Consider the following 14,812-nt stretch of genomic DNA (forward strand, 5'->3'; position numbering starts at 1 on the left):
GAACTGGATTATTTTACCAGCCTGCATGCGTGTCTGTTTTCTTCGTCTCTCTCGCCTCCAAACTGGCAGGAAGAGAATTCCCTCTGTGCATTGGTTTCAGCACCTTGTTTGTTCCATACAACAACGGCCTGAATGAAGTGAACCCTTTTGTCATACAGTCTCTTTGTCGCAATGGGTGGAGGTAGGGCTGCTAGCATACTACAACATAGTAGAAATTAAATTAGTAGATTGCAATTTATTGTCATATATTTTTTCATTGTACTTTTTAAAAAAGTAATGTTAAAATCTCATCTCGTCTCGTTTTCGTAGACCCAATCTCGTGTATTATCTCGTCTCATGACACGGTATAGTTTTCTTATTTTTATTGCATTATTGACGAAATAGCTACACCTTAAGGGTGCTTTATTTCCACATATTTTTTTTTTACTGCATTTTGACAAGACAGCAATATCTGTGGTAACGATGTTATCAAGTGATTACCGGACGATATTGGCGTAAAAATTAAATAGCGGATCATACCTGCATCATTCTTTCTCCCGATATTGATATCGGTAGAGTGAGATCTCATCCATCTGCACCGTGCTCCAGAGCAGCAAAGCTTGCTGTCTTAGTAATTCTGCGGTCAGGAATTAGTTTTGTATTTGGCTTGTAAATATGCAGTTTGCAAGGACTGTAAAGCACTGGCTGTGCGAGGAGGGCGTAAAGGGTCTTCCTTCAATACTTCTAATCTAATATCACACATCAGGAAGAATCATTCGGGGTCACATGCAGTCTTGTGCAGCAAAATAATAAGAAGTGGAAAAAAAAACAACTACCCAGCTACAACCAGCTACTAATTTCACTGACTGTATTAGTACTTTGCACTTGGCGTTGTTCTTATACGGATGTTTGTGCCACATCGACATTTTACAAATTGTATCATTGCTGTTGATAGTAGGAGGATTATTTATTACTGTATTATTATTTTAGTTGACTACTTAGTTGACTATTATGATTTTTTGAATGACTATTTTGTTGACATAAAATGTATACGCACATTGCAGTATTTATCTTATTTTGCACAAGCGTGTTTATTTGTGAAATGCATCCAGTGGCATCACAGTAAAAGAAGCATAATATGTTCATTACACAGCATTACTTTGAGAATAGTTATTGGTTGATATTGGCAGTGGTAATGAAGTGCTGGACAATATTGGTATATTGGTAAGAAGGCCAATATCAAGCATCTCTGGTATCTACTGTAAGCCAGAAATACAGTATATATAAATGGTCTTACTGTATATAGAATGGCAGTAGTGAGGTAAACATGTTGCCATTGTGTGTGGGCCTCTGTCTTTATAATAATAAATTAAATTGCAATCCAATGTTGTTTTTATGTCTCATTTCATCACAGCATGTGTCTCCTAATCCACATTTCCGAGCCTTTTGTGTGGAGCATTCTGTCTTTGCTAATACAGCTCGCCATATAAAAGCGATACGGACTGTTTTCTATAATAAAAAGTTTGTTGAATGAACTCAGAAAAGCCATTAAGCTGGTTTCACTGTGTTCTGTGTAATGGCTTTGTTTTGCCAAGCAAATAAAAAAAAAGCTCCTGAAAGTGAAAATGCAATGCATAAGAGTGAGAGAGGACTTCATAAATTGAATTTTAAATTTAACAGTTACATTCCTAATTCTCCCACTTCTCACCTTCCATTGATGACATGCCCAGATGAACCAAACGGGAAAACACAATTGTTGTTTTTTTATTTTTTACCTGCTGTCCCCCCAGGCGCAAACATGATTTTGTTCATGTCATATTCATATTCCCCCCCTAAGTACACTCATTTCTCTAAGGAGCGGAAAAAGGAATGTTTCAATTTGTCAAGAAATGTTGTTTCTTGTGCTTTGAGGGAATCGGCGGGCATATCTCAAGGAAGCCTTCAGTGGGCTGAAATCTCATTTAGTGAAACTTGTCATGAGGGCAGATATGAGGCTCTGTTTGGGGAGGAGGAGAGTTAACTGCCTGTGTTGATAATGTCACATGTGGAAGATGGACGGATGTGTCTGCTGGCACTGTGTAATTTTACTGCAGCCACTTTATTTGACAAATCCTCACCGGTGTGTATGTGTGTGTGTGTGTGTGTGTGTGTGTGCGGGTGTGCATGCGTATTTGCGTTTAATCGAGCATCCACTTCTCCATTCCCAAAACTCAGAAGTTATTTTCTGATTCCAGTGCAGTTTTAAGTGTTGCAGTGCACATTTTTGCACGTGTGTGTGTGTGTGTGTGTGTGTGCGCGTGTGTGCGCGTGTGTCTACACTATATACACTTGGCAGCTCTGTGAGGGGATTTACTTGAGTTGGCTCAGTGGTTCTTACAAGTGGGGGAGCTCTTGAGATGTAGCTGGTGAACTGGATGGTGTGTTGGGGTGGTGAGTGCCAGTATGGCTTATGGGCTTGTGTATTGTGGGTACATGAAACATGAATGCAATAATTTACTCATTTAATAAAGTCGCAGCATCCTTACAACTGTTCATATAGTCTGGCATATATGCTGTCATTGTATGAATTTGCATACCACAAGTACTGCCCAGAGTAAATATTATCTGTTTACACTATGACACTTGCTACAAATATTGATTCGGGGCGTACTAATACGATATTGATATCAGCAAAAAAAATAATGATTTCAATATATTGTCATATTTTTTTATTTTTTCATTGTACTTTTCTTGAAAGTAATGCCAAGGTCCTGTCTTTCGACCCAATCTCGTGTACCGTCTCGTCTCGTGACACTCATATCTACCATACCATACCATTTTGAAATTCAATTCTCTAATTCTGCTTCATCTAGTCATGTCATGGATTGAGTTTCTTTTACGTCTGTTGTTTTTTTTGTGTGAATTTCTTCCTTTGGGGCCTTAAGCTTCAAATTGGATCTTCATGTTAAGTTTTTCTCCGTCCTGTTTTAACTGGTTATTTTCCATAACGGCTCATCGCTTCATGCGTTCTCTAACTGTTAGAGAATGCATGCAAAGTGGCTAGACTCTAACGTGCTTTACTCTCAAGTGGCTTTTTCCTGTGTTAAAATGCACAGACCGGCCATCATAAAATCTTTATTGAGCACAAATGCAATGTTTTAAGAAGCACTAATGATCATACAAGTGTAACAATAACATAACATACTATTAAAAGGCTGAAAACGTGAAACACTCCTTTAAAACTCTTAACTTTAATGACGCATGACAGGTGAAATGTGAAGGTGATTTGCGCGGCAGATGGCCCTCGTTTTTTAACATGCATGAGCTAACGTCATTGTTGACACGGCTCCATCTTTTTGAATAAGTGTTGCAAAGAGTGAAGCATGTTTCATGGAATATGTTGAGCTCTTGTGCGATATGTTGCCGTGATGTCTCAAGCCATGAGGGGTTTTGAGCTCTTTACTTTGCCCCCCAATGCTCAGATTTGCTTAAACATGCATATTTTTTGTCTAATAATAGGCGATGATTTATTAATTAATATATTTTGAAAAACTGTGATCGAGTGAAGCCGCAAAATGTCTATAGTCATCATTTTAGACACGTCTCCCAGATGTACTTTGACTGACATGGACATGTGTTGACGTTTTAATTTAATATCAATAAATAATAAATTAATACAATAGCATAACAGTGTTTCCCACAGGACTGCAATCTATTTGTGGTGGTGGGTTGGTATGCCATCATCTGATTTGCATAATTGGCCATGACGCATGTGCATGTAATCGTAATGGACACATTAGGAAAGAGGAATGACGTGAGACAAAAAGTGAGTAAAAATCATGAAACGCAAAAAATGTTTCAATATACATATTCCTATTTCGCTTTTTGATGTTTTTGTAATATCACAAAACAGACAGAGCCGCTTGTCGGTCCATTGAGATGGGGGAGGAGACCACAGCAGCATCTGCTGCTTGTTGAGAAGCGAAAGATTCGTGTTTTCATATCAGACTCTACAAAAATCTCCAATAAGACAAAAAAAAGAGCAGGGTTACTATTGCAACAACACATTGTCAGTAGGGTAAATCGAACCTGTTTTACGACGGTCTAATCCCAGCTCACGTTGCCTATTAGTGGGTGAACGACCCGACGCTTGGGCTTGGTGAATTCTGCTTCACAATGATAGGAAGAGCCGACATCAAAGGGTCAAAAAGCGATGTCGCTATGAACGCTTGGCCACCACAAGCCAGTTATTCCTGTTATTCACGAGTCGCTTTTTTGAAAGAGTATTTATTACTTGCCAAATATAGCGGCAAAGTTGCTAAGTGGCAACAAGCATTCCTCCTCCTTCTTCTTCTTCTTCTTGTTCTTATTCTTCTTCTTCTTCTTTGGCACACCAGGTGTGTATGAGGTTTGTTAAGAAGCGGGGTTACGATGCATACCGCCATGCTGTACGGAACAATAAGCTACAAAGACAGATCATGCGTTATCAGTGAGGACGGACAGGTAGCGCAAAATCTATTTGTGGCTGTCCACATTTGTCTGTGTCGGGCGGCCACAAATAAATGCAGGTATGGGAAACGCTGCGTAAAGTAGTTAAGTACCCAAGTGTCTAGCAAAAAGAGTCTGTCCACTTTTTTTCTCTGTTAGAAATTCTGTCGATGTTGACCTTTCCAAGATAAGCCTTTCTCACATGAGGCCGCAAACACCTCAATGCTGCTCAACAACTTTGAGCCCCCCCCCCCCGAGCTCTCTCCTCACTTCCTCTCTGGCTTTCCTTCACCGTCTCTCTCACTACACAAACACCCTTTCACACACACTTTTCTTTTCACACTGTGAAATAGCCCAAACTACTCCAAACATGCCTCGGTAGACAAAACCACTTTAAAAGGCAGGCCGCTGCCTGTAACCTGCTGAATAAAGTGCCCCCATCCCCTGACATGTCTTCTTGATATGAACCTGGCAATATGAGGCAGCGGCAATTTCTCCTCCACACTCGATGAGGTGATATTGAGCTGGGGAGGAGGGAGTTGGCAGCGGCGCGGTGGTGGAGGTGTGTGTATGCACTATGTTCAGTGGAGCTGAGAGAGAATGAGAGAGAAGTGAAAGTGTGTGTAGGGAACAGTAGGAACAAAATGTCATAAATCACACATGATCCTACACGACAGAGACAAAAGGGTGAAAGCCGGAGAGGAGAAAGGTAGCACAGTGGAAGTCGACATTATCTGGCTGGCCGACACACAAACACGTATCTACAGGTGACGGATTAGCCTAGACTGATCCTGAATTTTCCAGTGTCTCACTAAGACCCCCCCTCAAAATCTCCTTTAAAAAGGCATTGAAATACTCACTGTGAAATAAATTGACACCTGTTCTTTTTTTTGGTCCCGAGTGCTCTTTGGAAAGCTGCTACTTTGACTGCCGAACGCCCTCCAGGGATTTGAATTCCATTGTCATTTGAATCCAGTCCCTTATTTTGTAATTCATAAGAGCACAAGCTCCAATTCAACAATGAGCATTTTGTCCTGCTTTGCTGTAAGCAACAACAAGTGAGGTGACAATGCTGTCAAGTGATTATTGGCCTTGTTGGTCTGCAGTTGTGGGGAAAAAGGCTATAAAGTTTTTATTGCTATTGTTTCTTCTTGCTTTAAAGCCATTTTACAACCTTTAAAACCTTTTCGGGCATTATAATAAAGACGTGTTATAATTGAATCATTTTATTTTGGCTTTCCTCCAGCTAAGATAGCTCCCTGTAGCAATGCAATAAATATCTTTGCTAAGTAATTCCATTTGTAGTTCATTCATGACCTGCAGACATCCATTTAAGGCCTCCAATCAGCATGTAATTATAACATAAATCAATTGTTGCTGTGGTTTAGAGGGTGTGCACTTCATGGACTTGTGTCAAAGGCTGCTGCATGGTAGATGATTGTTGAATTTATGTCATACAATCCAATATAATCACTACATGTCATGCGTGATGCTAATAATCAAATACAACTTCTCCTCCATAGGTGTCCTCCATGGATTTCATGGCAATGAAGCGTTCACAGCTGTATGGCATGGCCAACAATCCGTACTCAGGCCCACAGCATCCAGGGGGCGGGCCTTACCCTCCAAGCCAGCCATACACTCCACCTCCTTCACAGCGTTATCCAATGAGCATGCAGGGAAGAAGTCAGATAGGCATGGGCAGCATGCAGTATCCTCAGCAGCAGGTACGTCCACAAACCAAAGATGCTTTGTGTGTGTGTTTATGGATATGTACCCAGCATAATAATCAGCGTTACAATGGACAATTACTTCCTGCCATGTTTCCCAGATATATATATCGTCAGTGTCTGATGACAAGACCGTTTTATGATCAGTTTGCCAGTTTTGTTTAACAAAATTGCCAATGTTCTCCTGCATACAGCGTACTGTAACTGTGTGGCTAAATAACCAATGAAAACAGGTCTGTAGCTAATTAACAGATACATGTTTTTGTTTTTTTTACAAAGCTGTGCTTCATGAAGTGGTATCACTTTCATGACACCATGAAAACCCCAAACACCTCTCCTTTCAAAAGTGGGACAAACAAGTGAGGGAGATGATTTGTTTTATTCTCACGTTTGGATCTCATAAGGCTCTAGGGACACATATTACTGTTTTACTCTCATTAAAAAGTCAATTTTGTATCATAGGGGACCTTTGACCTGTGGCAATGCAATGCTTTGATCACATTGTGATCTTTGGAGGCTATTGTTACATGCACACATCCGTAGTCATTCGGACATGGACAGTACAATCCAGCTGAAACCGTTTACGTTCAAATGCACAACATACAATGATGGCTGTGAAAAGACGGATTTCCTCTACAGGTGCTCGAGCTGTCTAATAACAGTCCGTTTGTGGTCGTTGTGGTTTTATGAAACCATTTTTTATTGTTCGTGGAAAAAAATGCTGAAACGTTACATACACACCTGTCATCAGAAAAAGAGGATATGTTTTTCCCCTGAGGGCTTTGCAGGTTCAATTTAAGATGAGGTCTAAATTACCAAGTGTATTTTACAGGCGGACATGTACTGATGTCACTCCTGCTCATCATTCACTTTCCCTCAGACTCCCACAGGAGGAGATGAGTTGATGGGGTGAGCAGAGTGTGTGCATTTGTCTTTCACACAGTATTTGTTCAATAGAGCGCCTGATGTTGAATGCCTACGTGCATGTTTCATACTGGTTGCTTTTTCTACGAGTTGCTGAGTTTGTGTGTGTATTTCAGTACTTTAATTAGTGCAGAACATTGCGGTATCACATGTAACCACCATAACATTGTCTGCAACACAACAGATGTACGTTGGAGACAATAGTGCTTCTGCTTGCTTTATTGGGTCGTAAATAAATCTCGTTTGGAAAAGAAGGATGTAAATGAACATTTAAAGGCACGTGTGTGTGTGTTATTGCCGTTAGATTGTGGGCTATAGTAGGTTAGTAGCACATTTAAAGGATGACAAGTCAAGCTTTTTTATTAGTAGTGGGTGCTGTGTGTGTGTGTGTGTGTGTGTGTGTGTGTGCTCATGTGCAAGCGAGAGAGAGAGAGAGAGAGAGAGAGAGAGAGAGGGGCGCCGTGTCCTATGCTGTCACTGCCTGCTATTTACTGTCACAGCTTTGTCTGTTCCATTGGACTTGGATACCTCACACTGGGGCGAGTGAGCTTCTAAATATAGCAAGATCACAGTGAGACAGTCGCAGATAAACCAAGAGGAGAACAGAAGCGAACAGACATATATTCATGCATTGTGTTAAAAAAAAAAACATTGCATACGCGCACTCAGTATAAATATCAGTTAACACTATCCTTGCGTATTATATTACAAACTTTTTTTTTCCCCAGAAGCAGAGACATTTTCCGAGGTAGAGTTGGTGCAACCTGGTCTGCAATAAACTACATTGTCTGAAAACTAATTTCAGTCGCAAAAAATACATTCACAAAATAAAATGGCTTAAAGGGACTGTTGTAAGTCGCTCCAAATTACATTTTTTGATACCAATACCAATACACCTCCACAGGCTAGCATATGTTACCAATAGTGGAACAGATTGTACAAAAATAAGTCTATATTTTTCATAATTACAAACTAAACTGCATAAAAATTGTCCTCAAATTTAGTCAGTCCCGAATCGAATAAGTGGCCTTCATTACTATTGTTCTGTCACTCACCGCTGTCTCCTATACACGTACATGTTTGTTGCACATGCACACTAGGGTTGTGACAAAACACTGATATATCGACCTATCGCGATATTTAGCCCAACAATGGATTATCGATACGCTCTTGCCTGGTATATTTTTTTCATAAAGGTCTTCCAATCAGTCAGACTTAGTCAGTCACCATTTTACATGTCATCTGGAGGAGCTCCTCGCAACAGTGGCAGGAAATTGGGGTGAAGTCACAGAAGGAGAAAAGAAAGCAGAAGAAGCAAAAACAAGCAAATGCCACCCCAGGTGAAGTTAAACGGAGAGAAGCGCCAGAGTAGTTGTGGACTCGCTTTGGCTTTTATAGTGTGGATGAGACAATGCTGGACTTGCAGGATGTAAGAAGTGTTCCATGAAAGTACGACGCAAGGGCGGCGTGACGGATATGCACTGCCACCTCGTTAGTCACCACGCTCGCAAAGAAAACTGTGCCTAGTTAGATAAATGTTGATTTTTCGATTCGATTGCTAAATGTTTTGTATTCAATCAAGAGACGTGTGTTTACGTTACATTTATTATTGTTTATTGTCAATGTTGTCGTGCTGCTCAACCTTTGTCTCTTTCCGGTGATTCCATCACCACTACTGCAGGTGTATACTCAACTAAATATTTATTTTTGCTAAGCTTCTCTTTAGATTTGATCTACTTGAGAGACATGAGATATTGTGAGTTTAAAATAGTGTCACTGTTTGACACCTAAAATAAAATCCTGTTTTACAGTTACGATGCACTAAAACACTCTTGTTGTTTTTCAACCATTGCTGGTTGTATTCTGGTTAAAATATGCTGCAAAATATCCATCCATTTTCTATACTGCTTGTCTTTATTAAAGTCACAGGTAAGCTGGAGCCTACCCCAGCTGAAGGCTGCAAAATATAAACTCTAAAATTATTTTTTGTTTTGTTTCACCCTATCACCGTATCGAAATATTGAGCCATCAGAGGAGTCATGTATTGCAAATCGTATCGTATAGTAAGGTACCCTCAGATTCCCTGCGCTAATGCACACACACAAAAAGCAGTCTGAAAATGTTGAGTCATTGTGTGCTTAAGTTAGGTTATACATTCAATGAGAACCTCAATTTGCCACATTGCTATTATTAGCTGACAACAAACTCAACTAGTGAGTGTACGTGTGTCATGCCGGGCGGAGTTTACGTAGTCAAAGCAGGAAGAGGCGGGCTATAATGTGTTCAGTATGTTTGCATATTGCCGCCTTCTAGGACGATGGAGGAACCCACTGCTTACAATCCCTTAACTATATTTTGTGTCCATTTAAAATGCCAAACTAAATAATGACTAACCGTTTATGAATTCCAGCTTTATTTATTGTACAAAGCGTAGTTTTGTAATGAATGTTTGTTCTTTCCTTTCCATGGCTTGTATTCCACTGTTGATTATACTGTGTATAGTTCACGATACACTGGGATCTTTGATGTTGCATTTTGTTAATGAACACGTACTTGGACATGTTTCTGTAATAAAACTGATTTATATAAAGTCAATGGAAGTGCCGGCAGAGTTGCAGTAAGTGGACCAATTTAATTAATAGCTTACTAAACAATCACAGAGGTACGACTCTTAATTGACCATTACCCTACAGATCATTATCTTATACTGAGATAAATGTACAGTGGAAGTGTCATAGTGATGCACAACAACTTTGCAAAGTTCTAATGTAGTTTGTCTCCAGCGGAGGACTGTAACAGCTGCCACAATAGGTGTCACAATCGTTACAGGTATGAATTAATTGGTAGTATTATTATGATGTCATCACATTGGTTGTGTAGTGGTCCTCATGTAGCCTGAGTGAGTTCTGTTTGTGACAGCTGCTGGAACTCTCCAGTGCGGGTGCCAAACCCATAGATGGGAGCATTGTTTTGGGTGCACCCAGTGTAAAAACTGAGCCAGATCCTTGGTGGCAGAAGCTGAAAATTCACGATTCAACATTTACGACCCCGCAAATTTGTGGATTTCGAAAAAAATATTTGTTATTATATTATATTTTATATTATCTTATTACTTTCCAGACGACCTCCTTCATATAAATAAGGAAAATATGGGTTTAATTTTGGCATGGGTGTTGTGCGTAGATGTTTATGTTCCATCCATCCTGTATGCCACTTGTCCTCTCTACGGCCATGGGGTTACGCTGAAGGGGGCAAAAGGCACCGTACACCTGGACTAGTGGCCAGCCAATCACAGGCCACATATAGACAAGCAAGCAGTCACACTCTCATTCGCAGCTATGGACAATCTGACAAATGAATGAATGAATGAAGGCAGTAAATCAGAAGCACTGTAACAGCTAGTTTTTAAAGTGTAAAGTGTCAGCTCGCACTATGTCGTGCATGTCTCATCATCACCATTAGCTCATTGTCATTCATTCGTGGTATATGTACACTTTAAAATTAAAATGCCCTTAGACACAGCAGCATAACCCAGGCTTTATTAGGCTCAATTAATCGTGTTTATTTGCTATTCGCAGATGGTCTCGGATCATAAACCTCGCACATATCGGGGATCTACTGTACTACTACTATTTGATGTAATCACACTCCCTGAACAAACTTTCTGGAGGCTGCAGACAGGTTTAACTGAGACACGGTGGATGCTGAGAGAGATGCATGCATTGAGACTTTATGTCAGACCTTGCAGTCACTCCCACAGGAAAGAATACATCCTTGGTACTATTTAGTGTTGAGACCCTTAGGCGTATTACATAGGGGAGGCTGTGCATCAGCATAGCAATCACAGCATAGCGCTATGGAACGTAATTAGTTCAAATAGAATTAGTTGTTCACTCTGGCTATAGCCATGGGAACTGTGCTTCTAAAGTTTCTAATTATCTGGTACTGGCTTTAAAAGCAGCAGCACCACCACCGCATCGCCTATCTGCAGCAGCAAGAATCTAGCTCACAGTAATGAGTTCGGAGGAGGTTTAATTCCACGCGCTCAGATGAGAGTAATGAACCTCACCTACAGAAACACGGTCAGAGGTCACATCTGACAGAAGCGGAAAGGTCTACAAAAAAATGCAGTGTGCTTAATATAGATGGCTAACGTGACTTAATTACAAATGGAGAGATGCAGCAAGTAGAATTACAAATGGTGTCATAGCAACGTTGCTCAGGATCAACCTCGCTGTCATGACTGCGGCTCCATCAACGAGGCTTGTGGGTGATGTAAGACACGGCACACACAATCCCCCGTGATGCATTGCGCCTCAGGGCTGAGACCCCTGCTTGTCACAGCCAAACATGCTGGGAGGTTGCCAGGCAACATGTCACAGAGATGCGTCTACCTCTGTGAATTGCCTGGTGAGTGGTGTGCGTGTGCGTGTGTGTGTGTGTGTTAGCGGATGAACAAGAGGTCCGCTGCTTTTCATTATAATGAAAACCAGCAAAAATTAAACCTTACTTTTTTTTATAAAAAAGTACACAACATGCAGTGGAGGTTACAGTATAAATTGGGACTTTATTTGTCTTTTTGATCTAATAAAGTGTGTGGATTTTTTGCAAATTATAACTCAAAGTATGATTTAAAATATACATGAATAAAATATACATAAAATGTACATTAATTTGCTTTTATAAAATGAAACTCCTATCGTATGTGTTATAGTACACCTTTTGGGAGTGTGTCATTGCAAAGATCTTGTGATGGAATAGTCATGTTCATGTTGAAAACCCTAAAAAAAAAAATACATTCTGGGATGCTGATCATTCTCTGATATGGTTGTTGTTTTATTTTTGTAATTGTTTGCATAGGAATAGAAATTTGTTCCAGGGTCCAACTGTTGCCATCATAAGTCCTTTATCAATTAGGGCTAGAATTGCAATCACCATTCACGCCGACATGCAATCTAACTTCTAAATTTTATATATATTTTTATTTTGCTTAAGCTGCATCAAAAACAAACACTGCTGTTGTACCCAAGGTCTCACTGTGTCCTAACTTAAATGTGAATGTGTTTTGCGTGGCAGATGCACCTCTTGCACCTCAACTTAGGGGTGCACCGATGACAATTTTACACGTGTGATCGCTCACGTTTCAATCTGATTCCACTTTCTGGCGTCTTTGTTTACATGCCTGGCTGGTGGCATCTAGCTAGCTCGGAGCTACAAGTGGCTATTACGTTCAGGGGATACACCAATCATCGATCATCATCGCAACTTGCTTTTTTAAAGTGTCACTTCACCATCTTGCTCTCTTGTTATCATTTATAATACTTATGGCTTGTCTTCAAAGCACTAGTTGTCGAAGTGTGTACAGCTTTAGATACTGACATTATCACAGGGGTCTCCAATAGGAAGCTCCCCAGCTGATGTTGAGTAGTTAGAATAGTTGCTTCACCCCTTAGTGTTTTCTAAGTGTTCTATTCAAACATGACACCTGTACTAAATGACAAATGAGCACACTGAGTGGGAATGTGCTTTGTAAAGAAAGTGCCATTTAATTGTCGGCAGTGCTGTCAGCAACTTTACCATTGGTTGTTGGTTTAATTTATTTCGAACACGCATATGTCCGACCATTCAATTAACAGTTTTGCAATCTTCTGGCTTCATGTTCTGCTAGTTGTTGAAAAAAGTTACATAAGTTAGTAAAGTAAGTAAATAAATAAGTCATAAAGAAATTGCGATTTGTCCATCCATTCCTCTGTGCCGCTTATTGCGGGGGTATGCTTGAGCCTATCCCAGCTGACTTCGGGCGAGAGGCGGGGTCCACCCTGGACTGGTCGCCAGCCAATCGCACGGCACATATAGACAAACAACCATTCACGCTAACATTCATATCTATGGAGGAGTCTCAGGAGAAAACCCACGCACGCACGGGGAGAACATGCAAACTCAACACAGAGATGCCTAACGGAGATTAAAACCCAGGGCTTGTCATTTAAAAAAATTGCTGACGCAGCAGTGGCATGACGCAGCAGTGGCATGACACAGCAGCGGCAGTCTGCCCTCCCATGCAGCCCACCACCACAGCTTCAAAAAAATCCTAGGGGAAACCCTGGTCTGTCTTAACAAGTATCGACATGCATGGAAACGCTGGTCAGTAGAAGCGCGACACTAAAGTTTTATTGCTTTGAATGTCAACATGCTGGAGTTTTGTGTCGTTTTAAATATGTTTTTCACCAACATTTTGTTTTCTTTCATTAGAGGCAATCCATTTTTGATTTTCCACTGTAAAAAAAAATCTTTCTATTTGGGCTGTCGGTATACATGTGAACAGTCTTGAGTGTGTGTCGCCCACAGGCTACGGTTGACGCCAGATTGAAATCAGCCTTACCTCTCCAGGCCCTGCAGTTCTATCTCTGGAGGTCTGAAAATGCCATACATGTTTGCGCAGGAAGTATACTGGTGCACATCCACATGATTGTGCATGCACTCACACGCATGCTCTGACAGACTCTCGCTAACATTTCGATACACCTCTCCTGGGTTCTTTGGCTTAATCCTGTAATGAGAGGCAAGCATAGACATTGATCTTAGTGATGATGGCTCAGGAAAAATGCTGCCCCTTAGCCTCTAGCTAATAAGCCTGCAGAGCTGGTGCTGTGAGCATCGTGGGCTCCAGACAAACTTTTTTTTTTTATTTTTTTACTAGGAGGACAGTTGCCCGAACGTAAAATTTTAGGAGAGCAAGCAGAAAATGTAAAAACCGACTTGCTCTCATTTTCACTGTATTACTGATTATACTGATAAATACTCAAATCATAAATGACTTCTGGAAGGCCTCACTGGTGGAATCATATACATTATAACTCCTATACTGCCCTCTTTCCTTCTTCCTCGGTGTTTGTCTCCTGTCCTCCTCTTTAGGAGTTAGTGTGGGTTGGCAAACTACCTCATTTGCGCATTACTGTCAGCTACTGGGCTGAAGTGTGGAGCGAGTTTGTCAGCCACAAAAAGTGTTCAATAATAATAAATTAATATCGGCAAATCAAATGAACTGGTAAGGCTGCCAACTTCTGGAAAAATAAATAACGAACACCTTGTTGACAGGCCAACTTTTTTTTCCCCCTTTAAATTGTGTGAAACAAATGTACTCCTTGACACGAACATTCATTTAATTTGATGCCTGTTTTGGAGTAATTTTGTTTAAATTAACAGAATAAGATAACAATTTAAATATCTTTGTTATAAAAATCTGTCCTGCTTAGTATAAAACATCATAAATTGAGTGTCAGGGTTTATGATAGTGCGGGTGTATCCAACTCCCGGCACTATTAAAAACTACTTGGACAAAAAGAAAGGAGAGGAGATGAGAAGTGAGCTATTTGTGTTTTATGTGAATGCCAGTTAGACTTTATTTACAAAGCACATCTCCACTTAAACAGTGTGCTCATTGTCTTTATGCTATTTTGTGCTCGTTTGTCATTAGATACAGCCATGCCTGAATTGAACAGTTCTAATAAATACTAAGAGATGGAGCAAATATTCTTTGGTGAGCTACTGATAGTTCACAAGCTACCTGTTACGATCCTATGATAGCGTCACTATGTTAAAGCCGGACACACAACGTGTTCACGTTGAACAACTTAGACACACAACTACTGCAGTGTTTTGAAGACAACACGTTATTATAATGGTGACAAGAGAGCAAGGTTGTTAAATGA

The 14,812-nt window shown here is 40.4% G+C and overlaps 1 protein-coding gene across 5 annotated transcripts in view; it reads left to right on the top strand.

Annotated features, from left to right (window-relative positions):
- The window catches only part of arid1b (AT rich interactive domain 1B (SWI1-like)), a 263,934-nt gene that overhangs the window by 34,976 nt on the left and 214,146 nt on the right, over positions 1-14,812 (top strand). For all 5 annotated transcript variants that reach the window (XR_008573456.1, XR_008573455.1, XR_008573454.1 and 2 more), the window contains exon 2: positions 5,970-6,173. Coding sequence is in view for 1 of the 5 variants with exons in the window: in XM_054796793.1 (XP_054652768.1) it covers positions 5,970-6,173 (204 nt within the window). In the remaining 4 variants the exon portion in view is untranslated. The remainder of the gene's footprint in view (positions 1-5,969; positions 6,174-14,812) is intronic.

The sequence above is a fragment of the Dunckerocampus dactyliophorus genome, chromosome 13 (genome assembly GCF_027744805.1).
Source record: "Dunckerocampus dactyliophorus isolate RoL2022-P2 chromosome 13, RoL_Ddac_1.1, whole genome shotgun sequence".
NCBI classification, from domain to species: domain Eukaryota; kingdom Metazoa; phylum Chordata; class Actinopteri; order Syngnathiformes; family Syngnathidae; genus Dunckerocampus; species Dunckerocampus dactyliophorus.